At 48.4% G+C, this 27500-nt stretch overlaps 1 protein-coding gene across 2 annotated transcripts; it reads left to right on the top strand.

Annotated features, from left to right (window-relative positions):
• The first annotated feature begins 13571 nt into the window (after nt 1-13571).
• On the top strand, nt 13572-21528 carry LOC119326673. Of its 2 annotated transcripts, none has more exons than XM_037600297.1 (2): nt 13572-14880; nt 21106-21528. In XM_037600297.1, exon 1 carries the CDS (start codon nt 13675-13677, stop codon nt 14410-14412), a length of 738 nt encoding a protein of 245 aa, XP_037456194.1. In that variant the 5' UTR covers nt 13572-13674; the 3' UTR covers nt 14413-14880; nt 21106-21528. The 2 variants fall into 2 exon arrangements, with proteins under 2 accessions (XP_037456194.1, XP_037456193.1); XM_037600296.1 differs by having other exon boundaries at nt 13572-14884.
• The last annotated feature ends 5972 nt before the right edge of the window (nt 21529-27500 follow it).

The following is a 27500-nucleotide window of genomic DNA, read 5'->3' as shown; positions in this document are numbered from 1 at the left end:
TATAAAAAAGAGGCGGGGATTTAGATCCAATTCACACCACCTTCCCCCCGCGAGTATTCATCATGGCCGGCCGAAGCAGCTCCTCCTCTCGCCTCTCCAGCCCTCGGCCCGAAGACTGGGAGCGGTGTTCCATCCCGTATAGCAAGCTAGTAGTGCTTCAAACCAAGGGGCTCCTCTCCCCAGCATATATGGTCCCAGTTCGATCCGGGATTGCCACCTATAGCGGCGGAGAGCAGGCGGAGAGCGTCCCCAGTCCCTCTCAAGGAGAGCGGGTGTGCCTAGTTCCTTATTTAATAAGAGGACTCGGATTTCCAATTCATCTGTTTCTCCGAGGCCTGCTGGAGTTCTACGGCCTCTAGCTACACAACCTCACGCCCGCCTCCATACTGCATGTTGCGGGCTTCGTGGCCCTCTGCGAGCTGTTCTTGGGCATCGAGGCCCATTTCGCACTGTGGAAGAGGTTGTTCTGCCTTGTGCCCCGCTCTCGGGAGGGGTCAATTTATCAAGTGGGCGGAGCCGAACTATGGCGCATCGCCGGGACCGGATATCTATCCGGTACCCCAAAGAAGGCGTCCGAGGACTGGCCTTCGGAATGGTTTTATATGGATGACGTCCCCCTGCCGGACCCTGTACAGATCGGACTCCCTGAGTTTAATAACGCTCCGTTGAAGAAACCCCTGAGCTGGCGCCCACGGAACCCTCAGAGGGAAACGGATAGGGACGTTCTATACCTGATGAGCCGGATAAGGTTGTTGGCTCATTCCGGATTGACCATGATCGAGGTCATGGCCACATGCATTACGCGGTGGGTGCAGCCGCTTCAGTACAGAGGCCATCCCATGTGGGATTTCAACGGGGAGGACGACGCCACCCGGTGTGGCCGCAAGGGGTCGGATTCGACTGCCACTTTAACGAAGATTTTGTCCGCTTTGTACAAGGGAGAAGAAGAGGAATTCCTCCGGGTCAACCCGCGGGGCGGATTCTCCATGTACAATCCTCCAAGCTGGGTGAGCGAACATTTTCACCTGCCTACCTGTTTTTGAATTCCCATAATTGAGTACTCAGCCTAGTAATTCTAACGCAGGAGCTGCGCCAGACTGTGAAGGAGATAAGCAGCCCTCCTCCACAACCCGAGGACCTGGAGCGGTCCCTCGATCCAGACTCCCAAGAGGACCCAGACTTATGTGTGGAGCTAATTGATGGGGTGTTTCATCAACTGAGTAAGGACAATACCTTAGTGGCCATTACGGCCGACTATCCTGGACTACTTCCAGCCTCAAAGGTAACCTAGACCGAAATCCCAGTACTTTCAATAGGATCCATTCATGCCTTATTTTGAATGCCGTAAACCAATAATGTTTCGTTTTGTAGGGAAAATCCTTGAGGCGGAGAGCCAAGCCCGCGGTGGGCAGCCAACAAGGGCCGCTGATGCCAGGCGGGCTCAAAAGAAGTGCGGACCAGATCGAGATTCCGGCGCAACGGTACGGCGCGTAAATTTAACGCCTTGGGTTTAAGCCCTCAAGTCACACTAACACTCATGCTCTCCTCAGGAAGAGGAGATCCCGCCGGACTATATCCACCGGCCAGGCTTCAAGGCCGGGTCCGGAAGCGGAGGCGAACACGGGGCGCGCGTCGGATGTTCCTCCGACAGAGGACGCAGACGGGCTTTCTGCCACCAATTGAGAGGTGGAGAGTACCATGAACCACAGGCATCGCCGGACTGTTCTTCGTGACGCATGTTTCCCCCAGAGGCGTTGGACGCCTTTAATACGGGGGACGCGTACCTCCGGGCCGCTCAAAATGGTCTAGCCAGAGCCACAGAGCAGTATGTGAAAGACATACGGGTGAGTAAATCTGATGGTTATATATGTCAGTAGCCCCTGAGACTTGAAACAGTTAAGATAACTGATTTAAGGATCATATGTTATGTAGGATCTTACAAAAAAGAACACGCAACTGTCCCAGGAGCTGGAAGAGTGCAAGGCCCAACTCGAGGCCGCACTGGCCGCTTCAGATAGTGCCAAGGGGACCCCCCCCCAGGTAATATATGCTTCGAAAGATAATTCCGTTGTGAAGTGCGGCATGTGTGCAATTCTGACGATAACAGTGCAGATGGGGCCGGAGTGAATCCGGACAAGCAACAACTCCTACGCCAACTAAAGGCTGGCGAGAGTGTGTTGACGAGGGTGAGGCAAGAGAAGAACAAACTTCAAGACGCCAATACCCACCTGGGTGAGGAACTAAAGGATGTTCGTGCTCAGCTGTCTGATTCCGTAAAGGAGAATCGACGACTTCGACGCGGCATTTTTAGTAAGTGCTTGAACGAATCTTCGAAAAAGAGTTCGGCGAGAAAGTCGATTGACAGAGCTATGTCTGTAGGTATGCGGAGGAAATGCCCGGTTCAGCGGGGGACCTTCTTCCCGAGCTGTTGCAACTGCACGAACGAGTTCAGCAGGCGATGCAAGGCGTTGTCCACGCTATGTGGCCATCCCTCTCCATGCCCGAATGCCTTGGAGAGCTTGCGGAGAAGCTGAAGGGAGTGCGGCAGCGCTTCCGGTTATGGAAGATATCGGCCTGCCGTCAAGGTGCCAGGGAGGCCTGGGCCATGGTGAAGACTCGGTACACGAAGGCTGACCCAAACCACATGGCCAAGGTCGGCCCTGTGGGGCCCGATGGGCAGGAGATCCCTGTCAGCTTAGTGTATGGCCAGGTAGAGCTGGCTGCCAAGTATTCTCAACAGGACTGTAAATTAGACAGCATGTTGGATGGTGTTGAAGAAGAATATACCAAGTCAAATTGACTATGTAATTTAAAATGACATGTAAAATGCCTTCTAGCCGGATTGTAGATCGTTTGTCATTGCGGACCTTCTCGCTTCAACCTCTGGACCTGATAGTCCGGAGTGTTTCCGAATACCTTCTCGGTTATGTAAGAACCTGGGCATGCATGGAGACCAGGCGTAGGGGTCATAAGTGCTTTAGCAGAGAAGTGCCCAACTAGTTATGTTATATTACATGGTTAGTAAGAAACATCTTCCAGGGAGAATAGCTCTGTTAGGGGTTCCTTTCCCTGGGAGGCAATGCCCTAAAGTGCATGTCCGAACTGCGAGAAAAAAGCAGAAAAGCATCTGGGGGCAGATAAATAACAAGAAAAATCATCTTTTAGTTCACCGACCGAATATTCCCTTAAGAACGCTAGCTTTTGGCTTCACCCAGTCTGAGGTACACATCTGACTGACCCAGCAGTAACAATCACAGAGGTGCTCCCTTTACCACCTAGCCGAACAAACGAGAACGTAGGGGTAAGCACAAGAGCCAGGCAACCCATCTTGGCCAAAACTTAAGTCATATTGATGCATATAATGGTGTATAAAAGGCTCATGCGGAAGTGTCACACATGTTTTGGGCATGAGGCCCGTTTATATAAACTTCTGATAAAGAAGCCCCCAGGTATAATGAGTGCGGGTGGCGCGTCAAGTATGTGCGAACAACGCGCAAGCAAGCCCCTAAGGGCTTGGGAGAAAAAGGTAGGGAGAAGGAGAGAAGTACCAGGCAGCTAAAAAGAAAAAAGTAAAAAAAAAAAAGACAGGGAAGGAGACGAACACGGAGTCTGGCGCTAGGCGTAGAATCTTCGTAGGCGTGCTGCGTTCCATGGGTTTGGCTCAAGTCGGTTGTCCGATGCGTTTCGCAGACGGTACACTCCACCAGTCAGGACTTGGTCGATTATGAAGGGACCCTCCCATTTGGGCTTTAGTTTGTCCTTTTTCTTGTCCGGCAAGCGTAGAACTAGTTCGCCAACATTATAAGTTTTGGCGCGTACTTCTCTGCTTTGATATCTTTGAGCCTGCTGTTGATAGAATGCGGAACGAGCTTTTGCCACATCGCGCTCCTCCTCCAATGCGTCCAAGTTGTCCTGCCGATCGAGCTCGGCTTCTCTTTCTTCGTACATGCGCACGCAAGGTGAGTCATGAATTATGTCGCAGGGCAGGACTGCCTCTGTGCTGTATACCATAAAAAATGGTGTGAATCCGGTAGTGCGATTCGGCGTGGTCCGCAGCCCCCAGAGTGTGGAGTCAAGCTCCTCTACCCAGTGCGTGTTAGATTCCTTGAGGGATCGCACTAGTCTGGGTTTGATGCCGCTTATGATGAGACCGTTGGCTCGCTCGACTTGACCGTTGGTTTGAGGGTGATAGACTGAAGCGTAGTCGAGCTTAATGCCCATGTTTTTGCACCATGACCAGTAGATGTTTTTGCTTGTGGTTCCTCCTTTAAGGGGTCCAACCATGTCAAGCCCCCAGACCGCAAAAGGCCAGGTAATGGGTATGGTTTGTAGGGCGGTAGGCGGCATGTGGCTTTGGTTAGCGAATAATTGGCAACCGACGCATCGCTTCACTAAGTCCTGGGTGTCTGCCCGGGCCGTCGGCCAATAAAATCCGATACGGAAGGCCTTGCTTAAAAGGGCCTGGGCCGCCGCGTAGTGCCCGCCGAGTCCGGCATGAATTTCAGCCAGAAGATTTCGCCCTTCCTCTTCGGAGATACACCTTTGAAGGACTCCGGTTGTGCTTTTCTTATAAAGCTCTCCCTCGTGGACTTTATAGGCTTTAGATCGCCGCACTATGCAGCGGGCCTCGTTTTGGTCCTCGGGAAGTTCATGCCTAGTTAGGTAGGCTAGGAATGGTTCTGTCCACGGGGCAATGACTACCATTATTGTGTGGGCTGACGGTATTGTTTCGTTGGCGGAGCCACCGACTGTGTCAGAATGTTCGGTGAGGGGTAGTGTGGTTGTGTCCGGGCTGTTGTTTCCGGACTCTCCCTCCCATGATACAGATGGCTTGAAAAGCCTCTCTAGGAAGATGTTGGGAGGGACGGCATCGCGCTTTGCGCCAATGCGTGCCAACACGTCTGCTGCCTGGTTGTTCTCCCGGGCTATGTGGTGAAATTCGAGCCCCTCAAACCGAGCTGACATCTTTAAGATGGCGTTGCGATAAGCTGCCATTTTCGGATCTTTGGCATCAAAGTCTCCATTTATTTGGGATATCGCGAGGTTTTGAAAATCGCGGACGTCTAGGCGCTGAATGCCCATGGAGACTGCCATCCGGAGACCGTGTAGAAGGGCCTCGTATTCGGTCGCGTTGTTGGAGTCCGTGTACATTATCTGAAGTACGTATTGGACTGTATCTCCGGTTGGCCACGTCAAAACGACGCCAGCCCCCAGGACAGCCAACATTTTGGAGCCGTCGAAGTGCATGATCCAGTTGGAATATGCGCCGTACTCTTTAGGGAGCTCGGCTTCAGTCCATTCGGCGATGAAGTCGGCCAAAACCTGCGACTTAATAGCTCGCCGTGGCTTGTAAGTTATGTCGAATGGGAGGAGCTCAATGGCCCATTTGGCAATCCGGCCTGTTGCGTCGCGGTTGTTTATAATGTCATTGAGAGGTATTTCGGAGGCTACTGTTATTGAACACTCTTGGAAATAGTGTTGGAGCTTCCGGGATGCCATGAACACCGCGTATGCTATCTTTTGATAATGCGGGTACCGTGACTTGCATGGGGTTAGGACAGTGGACACGTAGTAAACTGGTTTTTGGAGAGGGAACTTGTGTCCGTCCGTTTCTTGTTCGACAACGAGCACCGCGCTTACAACTTGATGGGTTGCCGCGATGTATAATAGCATTGGTCCACCCGTGTTGCGTGCGACCAGGACCGGATTTGTTGCCAATATGGCTTTGATTTCGTCGAGTCCGGTCGTGGCGGCATCCGTCCACTCGAAGTGTTTGGTGCGTTGCAGGAGGCGATAAAGGGGTAATGCCTTTTCTCCTAAGTGGGAGATAAAGCGGCTTAGAGCCTCCACGCATACAGTCAATTTTTGTATTTGTTTGAGGTCTTTTGGGATATCCAATTGTGACAGAGCTCGGATCTTCGCTGGGTTTGCTTCAATTCCTCTACCGGATACGATGAAGCCCAAGAGCTTTCCAGCTGGTACGCCGAAAACGCATTTTTCCGGGTTGAGCTTAATGTCATATGCTCGGAGATTGTCGAATGTGAGCCTCAAGTCGTCTACTAGAGTTTCGACGTGTTTAGTTTTGACCACCACTTCATCTACGTACGCTTCAACTATTTTGCCGATCTAGTTGGCCAGACATGTCTGAATCATGCGCTTATATGTTGCGCCGGCGTTTTTGAGCCCGAAGGGCATCGTCTTGAAGCAGAATGGGCCGTATGGGGTGATGAATGCCGTCGCGGCTTGGTCTAACTCTGCCATCTTGATTTGGTGGTAGCCAGAGTATGCATCGAGAAAACACAATGAATCGTGTCCTGCAGTGGCGTCGATGATTTGATCGATGCGGGGGAGGGGGAAGGGATCCTTTGGGCAAGCCTTGTTAAGGTCCTTGAAATCGACACATAGGCGCCAGGATTTGTCCTTCTTTGGTACCATTACCAGGTTTGCTAGACAGTCCGGATGTTTTATATCTCTGATGAATCCGGCCTCCAATAGTTTGGCTAGTTCCTCTCCCATGGCCTGTCTCTTGGGTTCGGAGAAGCGCCGAAGAGTTTGTTTGACTGGCTTGAATCCTTTTAGGATATTTAAGCTGTGCTCGGCCAGCCGGCGTGGGATTCCTGGCATGTCTGAAGGGTGCCAGGAAAAGATGTCCCAATTTTCCCGTAGGAATTCTCGTAGTGCGGCGTCTACATCGGGGTTTAATTGTGCCCCGATGGAGGCCGTTTTTGTAGGGTCCATTGGATGGACTTGGAATTTGACTATTTCGTCCGCTGGTTTAAAAGAGGTGGACTTGGATCTCTTATCTAGTATCACATCGTCCCTGTCCACCGTGGAGCGCAACGCAGTTAGTTCCTCGGCCGCTAGGGCTTCGGATAATGCCTCGAGGGCCAGTGCGACTGTCTTGTTTTCGGCGCAGAGCACTGTGTCCGAATCACTAGCAAGAGTGATGATTCTGTTGGGTCCGGGCATTTTGAGCTTCATGTACCCGTAATGGGGTATAGCTTGAAAAATTGTGAATGCTTCTCGCCCTAACAGAGCGTGGTATCCGCTGCTGAACGGGGCCACCTTAAATGTGACCTCCTCGGATCTGTAATTATCTGGCGTGCCGAACACCACATCCAGTGTGATTTTCCCTGAACAGCACGCTTCCCGGCTTGGTATTATTCCTCTAAAGGTTGTGTTGCTTCGCTCAATGCGGCTCCAGTCGATTTCCATTTTTCGCAGGGTTTCCTCATAGATGAGGTTCAGTCCGCTGCCGCCGTCCATGAGTACCTTTGTAAGCCGGAAGCCGTCCACTATCGGACTGAGGACCAATGCGGCTGGTGCTCGGGCTGTCCGGAATTTAGGCTCGTGTCACTCCATGGGTTTATTGTTGCTACTTGGTAGACTTCGGTAAGGCTGCGGAGCGTTTGTTTCCTTGCATTGTTTGATGCGAAAGTCTCGAAGATTGTTGACATCGTACTGGCGTTTCTGTGGTGGTGTTCTGCGGATTCTGGAGTTAGAAGCTCCTCGCCACTTCTGGCCACCTGCCAGAGTATCCAACATGCTCTAAGGCTGTGAGTTGGTGTGACTTCCCCTGAACTATGAATTTTACAGGGTCCATTGAGCCATCCCTCCAGTTCGGTCCCATACACTGTAGAGGGTTTTTGTTTTTTGCTGTTTGGCTCAGGTGCCTGGCGATAATGCGCCCTCTTGTTTCGGACTAGGATTGTATTCAGGGCCGGATTGTCCCAGAATTTAGTTTCGGTTTTCCAAACGCTTTTTGTCGCACAGTACTTTCATACTATGGATGTCAAGTCGGCGAAGCATGTAATTTCGCGGCGACTTATGGCGTTGAGGATTCCGATGTCCGTGTAGTTGTTACAGAAGAATGAAATTGCGTCTTTCTCACGGCAGTCCTTTATCCTGTTGATAACCAGGAGGAATCTGGCCTAGTAGTGGTGTACTGTTTCCCCGGGCTCCTACCGTATTTGGGATAGATCCCTTATATTTGGGTGGGCTGGTGGATTTAAATCCGGAACCTCGCCCGATATAAGACTCAGGGGCCAAGAAATTTCCGAATTCGGAAGCTTGTTTTCTTGGGCGTTATTCAATGAATCGGGCCTGCTGCCTGACTTTAGGTCATGGCTTGGGCAACATCCTCCCCTCCGCGGGTATCCGGCTTGGAGGGGTCAGGAATCCGGACACATCTGGTCCTTAGGATGGGCAAAGATTCCCCGCATTGTTCTTCCACCACTGCAACATGGTGGGTGACCTGGGGAGAGTCGATTTCTCTCTGATCGGGTTTAAGCCCAATCTGGCCGTAATCTGTAGCGACTCCCAGGGCGGCGATGCGATCCAAGATCTCGTTTAGGGAAGAGAGCTCCATTGGATCTAACTGCTCGGCAAGTTCCGAGCTGATGTGGAGATTGTTTTCGATGGCCCGAGAGGTCATCGTCGGCGCGGCGGCCGAACAGGCGGTCATCAAAAAACTGCCTAGCCGGAGAGTTTGGCCAACAGCCAAAGCTCCTTTAGCGACAGCGCCGTCTTTGAAGACGGGGTGCGGCATCCTTCCTGACGGTGACGACACAGAGGAACTCTCAATGAAAGCACCAATGTCGGTGTCAAAACCGGAGGATCTCGGGTAGGGGGTCCCGAACTGTGCGTCTAGGCGGATGGTAACAGGAGACAAGGGACACGATGTTTTTACCCAGCTTCGGGCCCTCTCGATGGAGGTAAAACCCTACTTCTACTTGATTAATATTGATGATATGGGTAGTACAAGAGTTGATCTACCACGAGATCAGAGAGGCTAAACCCTAGAAGCTAGCCTATGGTATGATTGTTGTTCATCCTACGGACTAAAACTCTCCGGTTTATATAGACACCGGAGAGGGCTAGGGTTACACAGAGTCGGTTTACAATGGGAGAAGATCTTCATATCGTATCGCCAAGCTTGCCTTCCACGCCAAGGAAAGTCCCATCCGGACACGGGACGAAGTCTTCAATCTTGTATCTTCATAGTCCGGGAGTCCGACCAAAGGTCATAGTCCAGCCATCCGGACACCCCCTAATCGAGGACTCCCTCAAGGGCCAACTGCAGGCGCTATACGAAAGGGTAATGGGGCTAGAGGAACGAGAAGAGGAACGAGAAGCAGCTGATCATAGCAAACGACCTGCCGAAGCTTCCCCCGAAGCTACCCCGCCATCTCATCGGAGAAGCAGCGTGGCTTCCACTGAGCTGCTTCAGCCGGAGCATGTCTTGATGGATCCTGCCAGCTATCCCGTGGATGCTATCATGGAGTCTCAAAATTGCCACATTATGACGCGATGGATGAATTTGAAGGTCAAGGCGGCTGTTGGCTCTGTTTATCCTACTGAACCCGGCGCAACTTTTCACTGTCGGGCGATTCCAGAAGGATATGCTAGGATGATGGTGGATGAAATAACGGAGGGATTTGAGGAACTCCTGCTTGACCACCCTACCGGTGAAGGGGAGACTAGGCTGGGTTCTGCTCTGAAGACTCCATGCCTATGGCGGAAGGAGCTCATCAACCTTCCGAACTGGATGCCTCCGCCTCCTCCTCCTCCTCCGGCGAGTCAGGGCACTCCGCCTCCTCCACCGCCTCCTCCTCCGGCGAGTGACGATCAGGGCACTGGGCCTCCTTCTCCGGCGCGTGGTGGCACTCCACCTCCTTCTCCCCCTACGCCGGCGCGCCCGAGCAGCCAGCAGCCTCCTCCTTCTCCGCCTCGCCAGCAAGGGCAGAAGAGACCCGCCGCCGCCCCGTCTGCTCCGACGCGTCGTAGTCCTTCTCCTCCGCCTCGTAAGCAAGCACGAAAGAAGACAGACGCCGCAGCCGCTCCGTCTGCTCCGGCGTCTAGCAGTACAGCCAAAGGCGGGAGGCAATACAGATACGGTCCACCTCTCAAGCATCTAGAGAAGTTACCGTACGAGAGGACCGAGGAGGAAAAAGAGATGATCATGCGGATCCACGTGAAGGACTTCTTTGAAGGGGTGAAAGCAAAGAGACATCCACATCCGGAGGAGAAGGTAGATCCGGTGAAAGCAAAGCGCACTCTCGATGCCCTGAGGAAACCGGCAAAGTCTCCGCCGAGAACCAACTATGAGCGCATTACTGAACAGACATATCTCCAAGCGGAGCAGTCAGGAAGTACTGTCAGACATCAAACGTCAAGAGAACGAGCAGCTGTGAAAAAAATTGCCCAGCTCGGCGAACAAGCAAATCAATCGTGCCCCCCGCTCAATGTGTCTAGCGGCAACATCGTCGCTAATGCTCCGGGGATGGTGGCCGGTTATGGCAATCTATCAGATTACCTTCCTGATGATAAACTTCCTGATTTCATGGAGGTGGACGAACACAGATACGAGTACAGGAAGCCTCTCGTCAAAGATGAAAAATCTCTAACAATGATGATGCGAAGATTCCATAATTGGTACATGAAAACCTGCAGAGCGTCTGGGGGGCGAATAGTTTGTATCTGAACATTAAAGAGGAGCACGACCTTGTTGGAACTGATCTGTTGTGTGTTCCATCTAAGGAGTTCTTCACGTTCTTCAATCAAAAGGCCCTCGAAAAATTAATGGTCTTTTGCTACTGCCTGTAAGTACTATTTCTGTCATTAATTAAGTCTCTATATATAGCTCGGCTCTTTCATTGCATGTATTTATAATTAATTATCCTCAATATATTATGCAGATTGAAGATCGTCAAGTGCAGAAAACAAGAAATATATGATATTGGGTTCATTAACACAAATATCATAGATGATATTCAGGTTACAAAGCACGCCAAAGAGGCTGAGGCCAACTTGCTACAATCGTTGATCAAAAATCAAAACAAAGATTTAATACTCTTTCCTTACAACTTCGAGTGAGTGTTACTGTCGTGTGCATATTCGGTTTCCCTTATTACTCGAGCGAGGTTATAGTAATGTAATTGATGAGTTATGCATGCGTGCACAGCTTCCACTATGTTCTTCTGGAGAATGAGCTTGAGCGGGGACTAGTAATCGTCTTAGACTCGAGACGAAAAGATCCCGAAACCTATGCGGACATGACTAAATTGCTCAACAAGTAAGTTCAATTGATCATTATCACACCATATCGGCAGCTTTTTGTTCATTTCCTGATATCTCAAGTAATAATAATTATTTTCTTTGTCTTGCAGGGTTTGGAAACAGTTCACCGTAGAATCTCCGGGACTGCTGAAGGAGCTGCGATATACATACCCGAAAGTAAGTACTACTAGCTAGCTAGCTAGTTGCACGCATCTCCCGTTGATTCTATAGCTATACTTTCATCAATGCCATTTATAATGCTTCATTATCAGTTTGATTGACCTCTATTTCTCGTAAAGTGCATGTGGCAGGAACAAGGGAATGATTTCTGTGGATACTACGTGTGTGAGTTCATCTATAACGCGACTTTGAAAAATAAGTGGGGCTACTCTCAAAGACAATATGAAGTGCATAAGCAATAATATTCACAATTTTATTTTATTACACCATCATTTCTGTTGAGTTTCATTCATATATATGTATTAATTAACCCCCTTCTTCAAATTAGACGTGGAAGATGCGGAATGAACTCCTAGAACAAGATCGCATGAAAGCAATTCAAGAGGAATTGGCGGGATTCTTTCTTGACCACGTCATTAATAAAGCCGGAAAATACCATGTGGGAGTTGATTTCAATTGCTAGGGGATTCTAATTAAGAGATCTTACATATTGTATATGTATGTAGCCAGTAGCTTCGGATAGATAATACGAAAACTTGTTGTTCGACCAATCTCTGGGAGAAGGAGAGGTCGATCGATCACTTCTCTCGGTATGCATGACGAACTTCTGTACTTAATGCATGGTTCCCTTCATTTTCTTACTAGCTAGCGTGTCGAGGGCCTCTCTATGTATAGTACATAGCGTCTACCAAGCATGGACATAAGAGAGGACACTTCTCTCTATTAATTAGCTAGCTAACACAATATATGAAACACCTAAATTAACCCCCCAAAACCCCCCCCCCCCCCCCCCCTTTCAAAAAAAACATGGACTTTTGGTCCCGGTTGGTGCCACCAACCGGGACTAAAGGCCCCCCCTGCCTGGGCTCGGCGCACCGGCCACGTGGAGGCCCATCTGTCCCGGTTCGTGTTAGAACCGGGACTAAAGGGGGGAGGTATTAGTAACGACCCATTAGTCTCGGTTCATGAACCGGGACTAAAGGCCCTTACGAACTGGGACTAATAGGGGTTTTTCTACTAGTGCCAGGCGAGACTACGTGGAGCTGGTGGTGTGCGATCCCTTGCACCGGCGGCACCTCCTGCTTCCCCCAATCCCTGAATTCGACGAGTGGGTTCGTTCCGGTTCCGTGGACAAGCCACGCGGGTTAGGACTGGAGATGATGCTCGTGGGCGGCGATGAGGAGGCTTCCGAAGAAACATTTTTCAGAGTGATATATGCGACAACCTGCCAAGATAAGGAGGATGTGTTCATCTTCTCCTCCAACACCGGACAATGGCGAGCTACTCCATCAACACTGCGATTGGATTTCTCAGGCCGGCTCCAGTATGCGTATGGCTGTTTGTATCAGGTGATAGAGTGCAGTGAGAAGTTATATGTGCTTGACACCCGTAGTATGGAATTTTCACACATGGACCTCCCACAGGAAGTCAGAGCCACTCATGTGCAAATAGCCATTGTGGAGGCAGGGGAGGGCATCCTAGGGATGTTTGTGCTACCACATGAGACATTTGTCCTCATTTATTTTGTTAGGCCAAACAAAGGCGCAAGTTCCAGCCAGTGGCAGTTGGAGAAGACAATCTTACTCGACTCTTCTCAGTATTATTTCCCGGAGAGTTCAACAGTGAGGAAATTGTACCTACACCATCATGGAAGCCCATCGCCTGATGTCGGCCTTTTCTCAATGGACGTCAAGACATTCCAGCTTGAGTGGGTGTTTGGTTCCAACTATAACAAGCTTTACCCGTGGCCATATAACAAGTTTCCACCATTCTTGTCGACACCGACTGTAGGTAACCTTCTGTTGCATCCTAGTTATTTCCTCCCCTTCATAGTTTTCACACATAACCGAGCCACCTTGAAGAACTGTGGCCACAGGATGAGTAACCAACGGACAGGATGGGATCTCATGCGTTGTAAGGCCTTCCACTATGTAGTCGGTGCCCAAGGCATTAAAATATTACCAACTGGGCAGCCCTGCTCTTAAGATTTTATTTGGCACCGGGCTCACTATGTTGCGTTTGCAGTCTGCTAAAAAGCGGGACCCAGAACTCTATTCATGTGAGTTTCCTTCACCTTGTGCAGGCGGGCCATGAGCTAATTGTTTACTACTTTTTGCATTTGGCATCAGCTGGGCATCGGAGCAGCTACTTGCTCCGGTTCCCACAAAAAAATTATGGCACCGGCTGGGGCAACGGAGGGATTCGGTGCCAAACTAAGAAAAGGTGAATTTAGCACCTCTTTTGGCCTACATAGTGGAAGGCCCAAGGAGACTTCCCTTGGTTACATTTGCAAGATAGCCCTTCAAAATGTACGAATTGCAGCAACAAGGGCCCTCATCTTCTTCCCCCAAATCGTCACACTCCTCGCTCCCGTCCTCACATCCCAACCCATAGTAGCACTAGGGTTTCCCAACTGAGCTCTCACACGGCGGCGGCATGTCCAGCGGCGCGGCGGACGACCGCCAGATCCGCGTCGCCCCGGCCATCCTTGAGCACCGGGGCCAGTTCCCTGCTCTTCTGCTGCCGCAGCGGCGTGCCCCCTGGGAAACAGCCTCGCCGCCGATCCCCGACGAGCTCCTGCTGGACATCTTCCCCCGGCTGCCCGTCGCAGCCGACCTCGTCCGCGCCTCCGCGGCCTGCGTCTCCTTCCGCCGCCTCATCGCCGACCGCTCCTTCCTCCGGCAGTACCGCAAGATCCACGCCCCACCCCTCCTCGGCTTCCTCGACTTTCGCCAAGTCTTCTACCCCGCCGAGCCGCCTCACCCCTCCGCGTCTGTAGCCAAAGCCGTCGCCCTCGCCGCTGACTTCACCTTCTCCTTCCTCCCCGCCCCATCCGGTGACTGGGCCATCTTAGACACCTGCGACGGTCGTGTCCTCCTTGCCAGGCGACACTACGCGGAGCTGGTGGTGTGCGATCCCTTGCACTGGCGGCACCTCCTGCTTCCCCCGATCCCTGAATTTGATGAGTGGGTTCGTTCGGTGGAGAAGCCACGCACATTTGGATTGCACCTCCTTCTTGTTGGCGGCGGCGATTGGCAGGCTTCGGAAGAGATATTTTTCAGAGTGATATATGCGACAGCCGACCAACATAAGGAGGCTGTCTTCATCTTCTCTTCCAGCACCGGACAATGGCGAGCTACTCCATCGACAGTGCGATTGGATTTCTCAGGGTAGCTCCAGTATGCGTATGGCTGTTTGTATAAGGTGACAAAGTGCAATCAGAAGTTACAGGTGCTTGACACCCAGAGTATCGAATTTTCACTCATGGACCTCCCTTCGGAAGCCAGAGCCGCTCATGTGCAAATAGCCATTGTGGAGGCAGGGGAGGGCATCGTAGAGATGTTTGTGCTACCACATGAGACATCTGTCCTCAGTTATTTTGTTTGGCGAAACAAAGGTGCAAGTTCCAACCAGTGGCAGTTGGAGAAGACAATCTCACTTAACTCTTCTTTGTATCATTTCCCGGAGAGTTCAACACTGAGGAAATTGTACCTACACCGTCATGGAAGCCCATCAAGTGATGCCGGCCTTTTCTCAATGGACGTCAAGACATTCCAGCTTGAGAGGGTGTTTGGTTCAAACTATAACAAGCTTTACCCGCGGCCATATAACAACTTTCCACCATTCTTGTCGACACCGACTGTAGGTAACCTTTCTGTTGCATCCTAGTTATTTCCTTCCCTTCATAGTTTTCACACAGGCTGTATGTTGCTTGATAGTTGGTTACTTTGATCGTAATTTTTGTTTACATGGTTTCATAGTTGTCACCTTTTCTATGTTGTGACTAAGCTGATTAAGCTCAGGAACATAATTTTGGTTTATTTGTTAGTCTGTTCTAATTTCCACTCTAAGGTGGTCAGAGAAGTAAAAGAAAGGTCTGCGCATTTTGGAAGCATCCTGCAAACGTAAGAAATGCTAGATCGCGACAAATATATTTTTTCTGCCCAAACTAACGCAGAAGGCAAAGGCATACAAGTTCAAAGAACCCTGCTACCACAGTTCACCTTTGGTTGGTTTCACCTTATTCAAGACTTACCTTGTCCACCTTTATGATTGATCTCTTTATGTTTACACGCCTTTTCTGGCAATGTATTCCAACTTGTTGTTGGATTTCTAGCAGTGATCGACTCTCTCTCTCTCTCTGAATTTCTTTCTCTGAAGAACACAACACACACACACGAGGTGGAAGGGAACAGAGAAGGAACGCAGCCACACAGAGATTTTTGCGACGCGTAAAACGTGCGTCTTTTCTGTTCTTCCCTTTATTCAGTTGCTTAACAGAAAATGAAAAACTCGCCACGATCCAGTATATGCGCGCGCCATCCCACAAGCTTGGATCGTGCCAAGTCAAGAGCTACCAGCTAGGCCTGAAAACTAGGAACTGAAACTACACCGCAACGTGAACGTAACACGTTTCTGGTGGACAAATTCAGTCGTGCTTATTATGTGACAGCAAAACAAAATAAGCTAAGGGAAATGGGGCAGATACATTGAGATTACATCCAACAGTCACCTCCTTAATCTTGAGGTATCTGCTCCAGCGTGCGCATGCCAATTCTCTCCCTGAACTCAAGGAACTTCAGTCGTCCTAGTGGCTTCGTCAGCAGATCGGCCAACTGATCTCCTGTGCGCACATGCTCCACTGCAATGCTCCCATCTTCGACGCACTCACGAATATAATGGTACTTGATGTCAATATGCTTGCTTCTCTCGTGATGCACCGGGTTTTTACTCAATGCAATGGCTGACTGGTTATCAATCTTCAGAACCACTTGCTCGCCCTCAAGCCCTGTCTGGCTAGTGAGCATTCTTCTCAACCACACACCCTGACAAGCAGCTACTGCAGCTGCAACATACTCAGCTTCGCATGATGAATGCAATACTACCTTTTGCTTCTTTGAGAGCCAAGTTAATGGGCTTGATCCAAGGTAAAAACTGATTCGAGTAGTGCTCTTTCTGTCATCAACATCACCCCCCAAATCACTGTCGCTGTAACCACACAGCGACATGGAAGTTTCTTCTTCTCTTTTATAGAAACAACCAAAATTCAGTGTTCCCTTCACGTACCGCAGAATTTGCTTCACTGCCGCTAGGTGATCAGATGCAGGCTTCTCCATATACCTGCTTACAATCCCCGCGGCATATGTAATATCTGGACGGGTATGGGTCAAATACCTCAAACTTCCCACAATGCTACGGTACAGAGTGGGATCAACAACTTTGCAAGTGCTAAACTTGCTCAAATGTAGCCGAGCTTCCATTGGAGTTTGAACAACATAACAGTTGCTCATCCCACACTTTTCCAGAATCTTTGCTGTATAGCTTGATTGGCTCAGAAACGTCCCATTTGACTTCTGTTTAACTTCTATACCAAGGTAGTAGCTTAATAGTCCCAAATCACTCATACTGAAAAGGTTCTTCATTTGCTCTTTGAACTCACCAATTTCAGTTGGGCTTGGTCCTGAGATGATCAGATCATCTACATACACCCCTACAACAAGCTTCGACCTCCTGTACACAGCATGCTCAATTGGGCATTGCTCAAATCCTAAGTCAACCAGAGTGTTGTGCAGTTTCTCATTCCACGCCCTGGGTGCCTGTTTCAAACCATATAGAGACTTATGCAGCTTCAGAACCTTCTGTTCTTGTCCCTCGAGTACAAACCCAGGGGGCTGAGTGACATATACTTCCTCTTTTAATTCGCCATTCAGAAAAGCTGATTTCACATCCATGTGATGTACTTCCCAACTCTGTTGTGCTGCAATGGCAATGAGCAATCGAATTGTTTCCAACTGGGCTACAGGAGCAAACACCTCAAAATCAACTCCCTCACGCTGCACATAGCCTTTAGCTACCAATCTTGCTTTGTGTTTCACAATTCTGCCATCAGGTTCTTTCTTTAGTTTGTATACCCACTTTAGTCCAATTGCCTTGTGTCCGCTTGGTAGATCAACAAGTTCCCAGGTGTGGTTCTCCTTAATTGACTTAAGCTCAATCTGCATGGCATTTTTCCATGCTGCTTCCTTGCTGGCATCTTGAACAGATGTTGGCTCTTCGATGCCGAGCAGACACGAGTCTGTCAGAGTAGCCACCGGTGCTTCCTTGATGACTTCTTCCAAGAGGCGATACCTGCATGGTCCCTCAGTGCTCGTTGGCGTCGAGGCACCAGTAGGAGGTGACACAAATCAAGGTCCAGAAGATGCTTCATCTCTGGCAGGAGTGACAAAATCCTCTGGTCTGAAACCTGCAGCTATTTCTTCAGATGTGAGTCTGTTCTCCTTCAGACTTTCTGTTGTCGGATGATGAACAGTACGCTTTGGCTGGGCAACAGTATGTGCATCATCGAGGTGTACATTGTACTGCACTGAGAAAGTCTCCGAGCTCCCCACAATGTCGCCGGGGGTCCATTCCCAGCATCTATCCTCTTCGAACACAACATCTCGAGACACACACAGTTTCTTCGTTCGTGGATCGAATAATCTGTATGCTTTACTGTTTGGCTCATAACCAATAAACACCATCTCTGAACTCCCGTCAGCAAGTTTTGGAAGATGCCCCCCGACCTTCTTTACATGACCAATGCATCCAAACGTGCGCAGGTGATCTACTCTCGGCTTCACCTTGTATAGGGCTTCATACGGGGTCATGCCACGGACACTTTTTGTTGGTGCTCGATTCAGCAAGTACACTGCAGTAGCTATTGCTTCACCCCAAAACTGACCAGGTAACCCTTTGCTCTTCAGCAGGCTTCTTGCCATGCCCACCACAGTCTGGTTCCTCCTCTCAACAACACCGTTCTGCTGAGGAGAATACGGTGCAGTCAAGTAATGCTTGATTCCGAGTCCTTCACCCGTGGAGCAATTGCAGTGCCTTGTCAGCTCGATAGGAAGCTTCAGCGGGAAAAGGAGCTCGCCTCTGCTTTGTGACTAGACAGCTCTCACAGAGACGATCCACTTGATCAATCATTGGCAGACCCATCACCAAGTTCTCTCTGGACAATAACCACAATGCATGGAAGCTTATGTGCCCAAAACGTGCATGCCATTGCCAGGGTGTTTCTGATGCTCTCGACAGCAGACACATTGGTTCAGACTGCTCAATATTCAGAATGTACAGTATGTTTGGTGCTCTTCTTACTTTTGCTAGCACCTTGCGCTCCTTGTCGAGGACTGTCATCAGTCCTTCATCCACTGAATACTTGCAACCAAACTCATCGAGTTGCCCAAGACTAATAATGTTGCTCTTTAATCTTGGGATGTAGTACACCTCTGTTAGGAGACGGTGCTCACCATTATGAGCTAGGAACAGGACTGACCCGCGCCCTTCAATGCCAACGACTGAACCATCCCCAAAACGAACTGAACCTGTGATCTTTCGGTCCAATTCAGCAAACTTGTCAACACAACCGGTCATATGGTTACTAGCTCCAGTATCCAAGTACCAGGACTTGTTTGCAGTTCCTGAAAGCTTAGGTGTGACCTTTTCTTCATTCAGCATGAGCCTTTTTTCTGTCAGTCCAGCATCATGAACCAACTCACTAGCTTCAACCATCAGGAGAGCCGGATCTTCATCACTCTGTTTCTGTGTCAGGTTAGCTCGCTCCCGCTTTGGCTCCGGACAGTCCAAGGCAAAGTGCCCATTCACATCACAGTTAAAACATTTTACTTTCGAGATGTCAAACTTACGATGCTTTTTCTGTTTGCCCTTTCCATTGTTCTGGTCGCGATCACCACGGCCTTTGTCCTGCCCGTCGCCTTGGCCGCCGTTCTGGCCGCCACCTTTCTTCGCACCAGAGCCGGAGGCCCCGTTGTTGTTGACGATCTTCTTCCCCTTCATAAGGGTTTCCAGCGCGCGGGTCACGAGCATCAGCTGCTCGTTGTTGTCGCCACGGCTCTGGCGGCGCCCCCGCTGGTTCTCCTCGAATGCCGTGAGGCGTCCGACAGCCTCCTGCACCGTCATCGTGGCGACATCGCCCCACTGCTCGATGGTGTTGACGATGTCGGCGAAGCGATTCGGCATGGCGCTGAACAGACGCTCCACCACGGCCTCTTCCCCAAGGGTGACGCCGAGGGAGCGGATTTCGCTCACCAGCGTGGCGAGTTTCCTGGCGAATTCCGGGATAGTTTCCCCGTCCGCCATGTCGAGGCGATCGAACTGCCTCTTCAGTTGCCGCGCACGCGCCTTCTTCACGCATCCTCCCCGACGCGCGCAGATCAGATCATCTCCCATGCCTCTTGCGCGGTGTCGCAGTCCGCAACCTGCAGCATAACATGATCCGGGACGGATTGGGAGAGCGCCGCGAAGGCCCCCTCGTCTGCCGCTTGGTCGTACACGCCGGAGCCGTCAATCGACGACCAGACGCGGAGCGCCTTCATCAGCACTTTCATCTTGATGGCCCATAGAGAGTAGTTCGTGTCCGTCAGCATCGGGTACTGCACGGGCACATTGGTGGCTCTCGACGGAGCAGCCAGCACCACAGCACCGTCACCGTCGCCTGTGGTCGACCTCCTGGCCGCCGGCGGCGTGTACTTTCCGCCACCGCTGCCGCTGCTCTTCCCGTCGCTTTTCTTAGGAGACGTATCCCCCATCGCCACCGCCAAAGCTCCTCCGGTCACCGCCGCCAAACGCCCAAGGTCCTAAACCTAAAGCTCTGTATACCAAATGTTGGATTTCTAGCAGTGATCGACTCTCTCTCTCTCTGAATTTCTTTCTCTGAAGAACACAACACACACACACACGAGGTGGAAGGGAACAGAGAAGGAAGGCCACACAGAGAGATTTTTGCGACGCGTAAAATGTGCGTCATTTCTGTTCTTCCCTTTATTCAGTTGCTTAACAGAAAACGAAAAACGCGCCACGATCCAGTATATGCGCACGCCATCCCACGAGCTTGGATCGTGCCAAGTCTAGAGCTACCAGCTAGGCCTGAAAACTAGGAACTGAAACTACACCGCAACGTGAACGTACCACGTTTCTGGTGGACAAATTCAGTCGTGCTTATTATGTGATAGAAAAACAAAATAAGCTAAGGGAAACGGGGCAGATACATTGAGATTACATCCAACACTTGTAATGCAAATGGCAACGAGAACACCATAAAGCGAGTATATGTTGTTATATATCTCACGTTCCAATGAAGTTAATATTACAACTACGGGGCTATGGCTAAGAAATAGTCCTGAATGTTGATTTTCCAATCTATATGTTGCGTGTGTTTTCTTTTAGTCGGCTCTCATGTTACCTATTAGAATGTATTATCTTCTCGTCTGTTCTGTTCTAGTAATATACTGTGATCAACATTACTCTTTGTTGGGAAATTAACCCGTACTTTTAGAACTGAGTCAACTGAGTCACTCTGTGCAAAAACTACGAAGCTTCTTCCCAGCCAATCCGCAATTAAGAAAAAATCAAACCACCCATTTCTGATAGTACACTGCTTTCCTAGGTGGCTGGTCTGGATTTGAGCTTCTTTAGAGGGCTAGCTTCTTATGTTTGTGATTTAAATGACGTTAAGACACGTGGAGTATAGTTTGTTGATTGTTGCTACTGTGACCCGAGTTTTCCATTTACTCAGCATAGAAATTTGTTATACTATATAACCAGGTAATCTGTGAAGTCCTGGAACATGATGCTGCCAGTTGTTTTACCACTTTAAGTTCTTGTAAGGATTCATTTCTCCATTTTTACACGCCTTTGTCCATTTATAGTATGTAGTTTGATTTAACACCTGTCTCAACCTAGCTTTTCTTCACGTGCCTTTCCGGGTTTTTCTATAAGCAGTTTGCGGAGTACCTTTTGCTTCATCTTTGTTCACAAACTGTCGAATATGTGAAACTCGAATAAACTGAATTTTGAGACATTGGATAGGTGTTGGCAAAGGGACTGAGAAGGAGATGGTGGAACAAGGCTGTGCTACAAGCTCAAATGCATTTTAATGCTGGAGGTCAGCCAGTGTTGTAGGGTGCTTTTGGCTCTAGAATGAATCTCAACACAACCGCTGTCTAGAATGGACCTGGAGTTATCATGTCTTATTTGCCTTTATCTAAAAATTATTGGTGCTTTCGATTGTTGGATTAGCTAGCAAGATTGTTTAGTTTCTGGACAATCAATAGGCTAACTAATATTATGTTTAGTTTCTGGCCACTAAATAGGCTAACTAATATTATGTGCCCAGTGAATGTGATGATGTTGTATGGCTGCCAATCTGTGTACCTGCTATTTGCTTCAACTGCGAGTATGGCTTGGAACTTGTCAGCTATATATGTTGAGTTTAAGGAGAAAGGCCAACCAGTAGACTGTGTGTTAAAAATCAACAGTTGCAACACTGATCTACTCTCATTGTTTTCATCTTAATATGTAAAAAGGGCCGGCGTATGCTTTTGGCACAATGAAATGAATCAGATGAAGCAAACTTGTTGCTGTGGAAAATGGCAACAAGAAGTCAAGAATCTCTTGTTGATTTCTTCTTTTCCCTCTTGTTGAAGTCAAGAAGCAACTGGCAACCGTAACAACAATTTAATCTCCACATTACTGATCTTAATTCAGCTAAAAGACGCCGCTGTAGACAAACATCAGCGGAACTTACAGGAACAATATTAACCACTTAGTGATGTAGTCTCTCTCTCTCTCTCTCCCTCTTTCAGTGGTCTGTGTTGTATCGGTCAGGGACTCGGCTGGAGGTTTGCAAGATTGTCTTCCACCATATTAACATGGCCTTGTGTGCATTCTGAAGGTTCAGCAAGCAGGAGATGTACATTCTGAAGGTTCAGGAAAGATGCGTTGCTTCAGGATGCATCAGAGTTAAAAACACTCTCTGTTTCATTCTCATTCTGAATTAAAGTTCAGACAAAACCACTGGAGACAACAGTCCTAGTAAATTTCTTTGGACAGGGGTGCGTGGAAGCTTGCTATCCATGTGCCAGAGCCATGAGTTGGTTGCGAGATCTTTTGGGTTTCACCTCTAGCCTACCCCAACTTGTTTGGGACTAAAGGCTTTGTTGTTGTTGTTGTTGTTGTGATCCATTATAGATTAGGGTGTCGGGTGGTGAGGGCGCTCTTCGCCGACCAGTCGGCCGGTGAGCACCTGCCATGCTGTCTGTTTCTTATGAATCTGAATTAGGCTGCAGGTCACAATTCCGATAAAAGTTATGAAGTTAATCTGATCCGAGAGTGTAAATTCTCAGAATAGCCCTTCCAGATTTCAGTCATGAGTTCTCCCTTTTTGTTCCACCCAAATCCCTCTCTCTTATATCTAAATGTAAATCCAATTTTGAACTTGTGTGGTATTTATACTCTGCCTCCAGTAGAGTAAAAAAGTCCAACCACAATAGTTTGAACTGTGCTTTGGTACTTGAACTTAGGAGATCTACTTTTCCTAGTGTTAATAACACATCAGATGATCGGTGAAGCACTCAAGTCTGACATCACTTCAGTATACGGGCGATGCCATGTTGGCTAGTTAATGCAAATGCCAACTTGTTCTTGTGGGACAAGTCAAAAAATGAAGATATTTCTTTGAATATCCTATAGATCAAGAACGACGGACAAACAAATGAAACATCATGGGGTTTTAATTGTTCTTTGTGAGCTTTCTCAATTCCTTTTTTTTCTTGAATACTTCTGAATTTATTTTTTAAGGATTTCATATTTCCCCATTTCTACAAAACTGTGCTTGTACTTGATGCACAACTGCCAACTGCCAACATTTCTGAGGATACATATTTCTTTTAGTCCCCTGTACTTGCATGTGTTTTTCCCCATTTCCCCATTTCCCCATTTCTGAATACAAACAAATGCCAACTTGTCCCTGCACTTGCCTGTGTTTTTCTGTTAGACCCCGTGTTAATTCTTTCGTTCGGCACTCCTGAATATTTACAGTCTGAGTATGCATAATTTGGGCAGGTACTCAAGAAAATGATGAGAAAGAGATGCTGGAAGATAATCAGATGCAGAGACGCTGCAGGATGAAGAGCCAATAGGTAGCCCTCACGGCGAGAGCACTGCTGATGACGGAAATGCTGGGAAGTCTGGTCGGTGTATCAAGGACTGGGGATGGTGCTGGTTGAGGTTATGCTGTGGCTGGCCAGCTGACCACAGCTTTATCACTACGAGTATGACTACGCCTATTCGTAATATGGTCATCTGAAATTGACGTGGAGTGTATCTTTCATGCCTTGATCTAACATTGATCGGTGTGTTTGTCAGGTAAGGTAGCAAGAGCAGCAACAAACATTTAGTTTCTGCACCGTCAGTAGATTAATTTTGACTGTCAGAGTGATTTTGAGATCTTGTTGTATGGAACTAGCCAGGTACAACAAAATTAAGGAGAGATACTGATTTACTCCGTGAGCAACAATAAAATTAAGGGGATGGCAGTGGCAAGGTATGGGATCTGCTGGTAGAGTATGATGTAGAGTTTGGACTAATGGTTGCCCATTGGTTGCTATTTATACTCTGCTGCTGACAGAGTACAGTCCAAGCCCAATAAATGAAATTATTATTGTTTGGTATTTACCGCTAGGAGATATGATTTGCACAAGATAAAAAAGGCGTCAGATGGTCGGTAATACATTCAAGTCTAAAAGCATCGAGTGATCGAGCCATGTTCCTATATATTGCCAGTAGCTTATCGACTCATGGTTCACCTAAGACTAGTGATATGGAGAAGGACCGTAGGCTTGATCGGGAGGGTGATTGTGACAAACATTTATTGGCATTGGATTGTTACATATATGGTGACCCATGGGAATAGGATGCACTGGGAATTGATGCAAAGCGAGCATGTGCCCGACCATTCGCATCACCGGTCATTGAATGCACATACATATAATGTGTATCGTTTGGTATCGGTAGCCAAGTCGGTGAGCGTAGTATTATAGTGTCACGCTACTTGCATTGCAAGAATCTTGTCATAGTGGTGGGCCATGCAAGTGCGGAACTTCAGGCCCAGCCCACTCCAGAGCTTCAGTCTCAGCAAGAAGAAGCGCCGAGTAGCATGGCTGTGGCCAGCGTGTGTGGCTGGCTACGTAAGCATGTGTGTTAGGTGAACAGGGGCATCAAGATGAACTAGAATCCTTTCCAATGTTCTTCCCCTCCTCCTGTCTCCTCCCAAATATTGTAATCTTGAATTCCTCTGAATCTGAGCGTAACCGATCCCCAAATCCTATTTGGTGCATAACCATTAGGTTAGGTTACAATTGTTATCTAGAGAGTTTCGACCCTTGGGTCTTATCCTATACACTATGAAAGTCCAAAAAATAGCTAGAATTTTTTTTCGAGTTTGGTGGCGATTTTTTATCGGTGGTGAGATTCAGGTAAGGTTCTCCTGTAAAATCCCTGTGTTCTCTCGCTGATGTAGCGATGGTGTGGCGACTCCTTTCCCTCTCATCAAGCGGCACTGGTGGAGGATTTCGTTGGCCACGGAGCTTGTTCGGATGCGAATTGGACGACACGGGAAGGTTTCTACTGTTTCCTTGCAGTATAGGTAAAATCCCCGTCTTGTGGTTGAATTGGCGTAGTTGGTGGCGTGTGGATCGTTTTCATATGAATGGGTCTCCAAATTTACTTGTTGATCCCGGCGGCAGTAGATCAACGAGTCCAAGATGGCACGTGGTTTCTTATTCAAATCAGTCTTCCATGCTCCGATCCTCCTCAAGTTCGTCCATTGGGGAGGATTAGACAGAGCTCTGGCATAGATTCCTGCCAGCTCCTTGGGGCTACGACATTAGGGTTTCTGGTTGTGCGTACGCAATGACAATATTTCGTGTCAGTCTCTTCAGATCATTTAAAGGATTTAATGGTGACGACTGCGGCTACGAGGCGATGGTCCTTAGGGAAGACTTTTAGGCTGCCATCGACAAGGTCAGGCCGGCTCCGGTATGGGGGAGCGGTGACAGCGGCGCGTCTACGACCCGTTCTCTCAGCGGCAATGTCCGTTCAGTGGTCCATGGACTTCGATGTAATTTTTATTATGAATTAGGTGTTTTGTACTTCCGGTGTATCTTTTTAATAGATCTGGTCCTTTTCGCAAAAACAAAAATCAGAAATGTTTTGTATGTTTTATTTCCATCTGAGTGGGAAATCAATAAATACAAATATTTGTTACTTCTTTACACATGTATAACATTTGGATGACATATAGTAGGACCACTTTCCAACTATTTTTTTAGGAATATAGATTTGTTGTTATTGCTCCATTTTGCATTGGCTGTTTTGTCTTGGCTGGATAGCACTATGGTTCATGGTTGCTAAAGCAAGGACATCAGCAATCTTCAACAACTATAACAGCCGCAACTGAAAAAAAAGGCACATCCGGTAGAAATAAATGGCCACATCAATTATGATGTGAAGTTTGGTGAAGGAATATTGTCCACACCACAAACTATGCTTGTTCACTGACCTTCTATAAACAACTAGTTTCACGTATAGACGAATCATGTTTGGTTGCTAGTGAGAGATTAAAAAAGTGCAGAGGAGAGAAAAATGATGAGGAATACGAGTGTCGCCTGCGGTTGGATGGTGCAACCTCATTGGAAATCGGATGCATTGGGAATTTGATTCGAAGAACGAGATGTATCGACCTACAGTGTGAAAATTAGCTGGCTCCACCCCATTCAAGATCGTGCATTTTGCTCCCGAGACTGGCGAGCTTGAGATTCCCTTCGAGTGGTGTACGAGACTACAAGCAAGCTTGGCAGACATGTACAGCTGGTGGTGTATTTCAGACTCTTTCATATTTGGTGCACAATGCACATCGTGAACGTTCCCCACCACCACTCGTGTATTCTCCATCTCTTGCTGGTGGTCTTCACTCTATGATTTTGTAATGATCAAGTATTCATGTTATTCCTGTAGTTGCGAAGGCAGAATCATCTATAAGTCCGTCGTGTCTTCTCTCACAAGTAGGAAATGGATACAATGCAGGAAATATATACATGGTTATACAAGTTTCAAGTGTGATAAAAATGGATTATTTGCTTCATAAAAAAGAATGAATTATTTGCTTCCTCAAAAAGAATGGATTATTTGCAGATAGACCGCCCACATGTCCAAGCTGATGCAAGGGACACCTCCATTGGAACATTTGCTTAAAGACCCTCCAAACTAACCGAGTTGCAGCAATAGGTGCTCCCTTCTTGTTCCCCCAAATCCACAACTAGTGCTTGCTCTGTCGCTCCAGCAGTATGAATGCACCTGCATGTTTAGATGTTGTCTGATGGAATTCATGCTCCTGATGCTCCCTTCCTGATTAGTTAGTCTCAGTAATGTTGGAACCATGTGATGCCTGCCATGTCCTGGTGCCATGTTGTATATATGGAGTTATTCATATGATATGTTTAACTAGTAGTATGAAATCTGCTTGTTCCTCAACTGCAGTGCCATTTACTTGTGACTCCTGAGAACATGCATTTGATACTGAGGCGTTAAATTGTCGCAAAAAAATTAATCTGATGCATTTACTTGTTTCTGCTATTTCTTTTCTTTTGTATCGACACACTTTTTCCGCAAATAATTTGCTGGCACATTTCTTTTGAGAAACAAGCTAATATACTTGAATACTAAAACCAATGTGCACTCAAATCATCTCACTGGTCCAGATGAACACCTTCAATTGTGCCGTGTCATCATTCTACAACAGTGTGTCGGGATGAGAAGGACGAGTAGGAAGAAGCCCTTACCTTGCCTTAGTTGCGTGCCAGCCAAAATTCTGTTCAGATTGACAAGACATAGCTATCAGTGGACCTGGACTTTATTTATTTTTCTGCGAAGACTCTACATAGCAGAAGTGCTTGGAAATCATATGAATAGGACATGATCAAGAGTATGAATGCCAGGGAAATTGATAGGCATTTATCAATTTGGTAACACATATTTGGCATGACGACAACCACAAGTATGCTTGAATCGTGAAATAAGGATGCCGGTGAACCTCCAGCCTCCTCAGCGATTTGGCATTCCTGGCCGTTGGATCGGGTGGCTTGATCGGATTTGGACCGTCGGATCGACCCCTGGAACGACCTCGTCTGTCGGATACAAAAAAACTTACTGCTGGAATGAATAGTTACTCCCCGACCGTGCCACCGCGCGTAAATAGCCTACCCCGCCGGGGCCATTTTCATCATTTCGCATCCTCCGGTATAAAACGGGGCCGCTCCTATGGAGAGAACCCTAGCCGTCACTCTCCGTCCCGCCCCGCCGTCTCGCTCGCCTCGCCCCGCCACGCCCCGCCTGTCCCGCTCGCCCTCGCCGTGGCCGATGACCAC

The sequence above is a fragment of the Triticum dicoccoides genome, chromosome 6B, assembly GCF_002162155.2.
Source record: "Triticum dicoccoides isolate Atlit2015 ecotype Zavitan chromosome 6B, WEW_v2.0, whole genome shotgun sequence".
Taxonomy (NCBI): Eukaryota; Viridiplantae; Streptophyta; class Magnoliopsida; order Poales; family Poaceae; genus Triticum; species Triticum dicoccoides.
The sequence above is the reverse complement of the archived record's forward strand: the minus strand, read 5'-3'. Positions and strand labels throughout refer to the sequence as shown.

Bases quoted from the DNA above. Each gene is read 5' to 3' on its own strand.
- LOC119326673 (XM_037600297.1), top strand. From the start codon at position 13,675: ATGTCCAGCGGCGCGGCGGACGACCGCCAGATCCGCGTCGCCCCGGCC.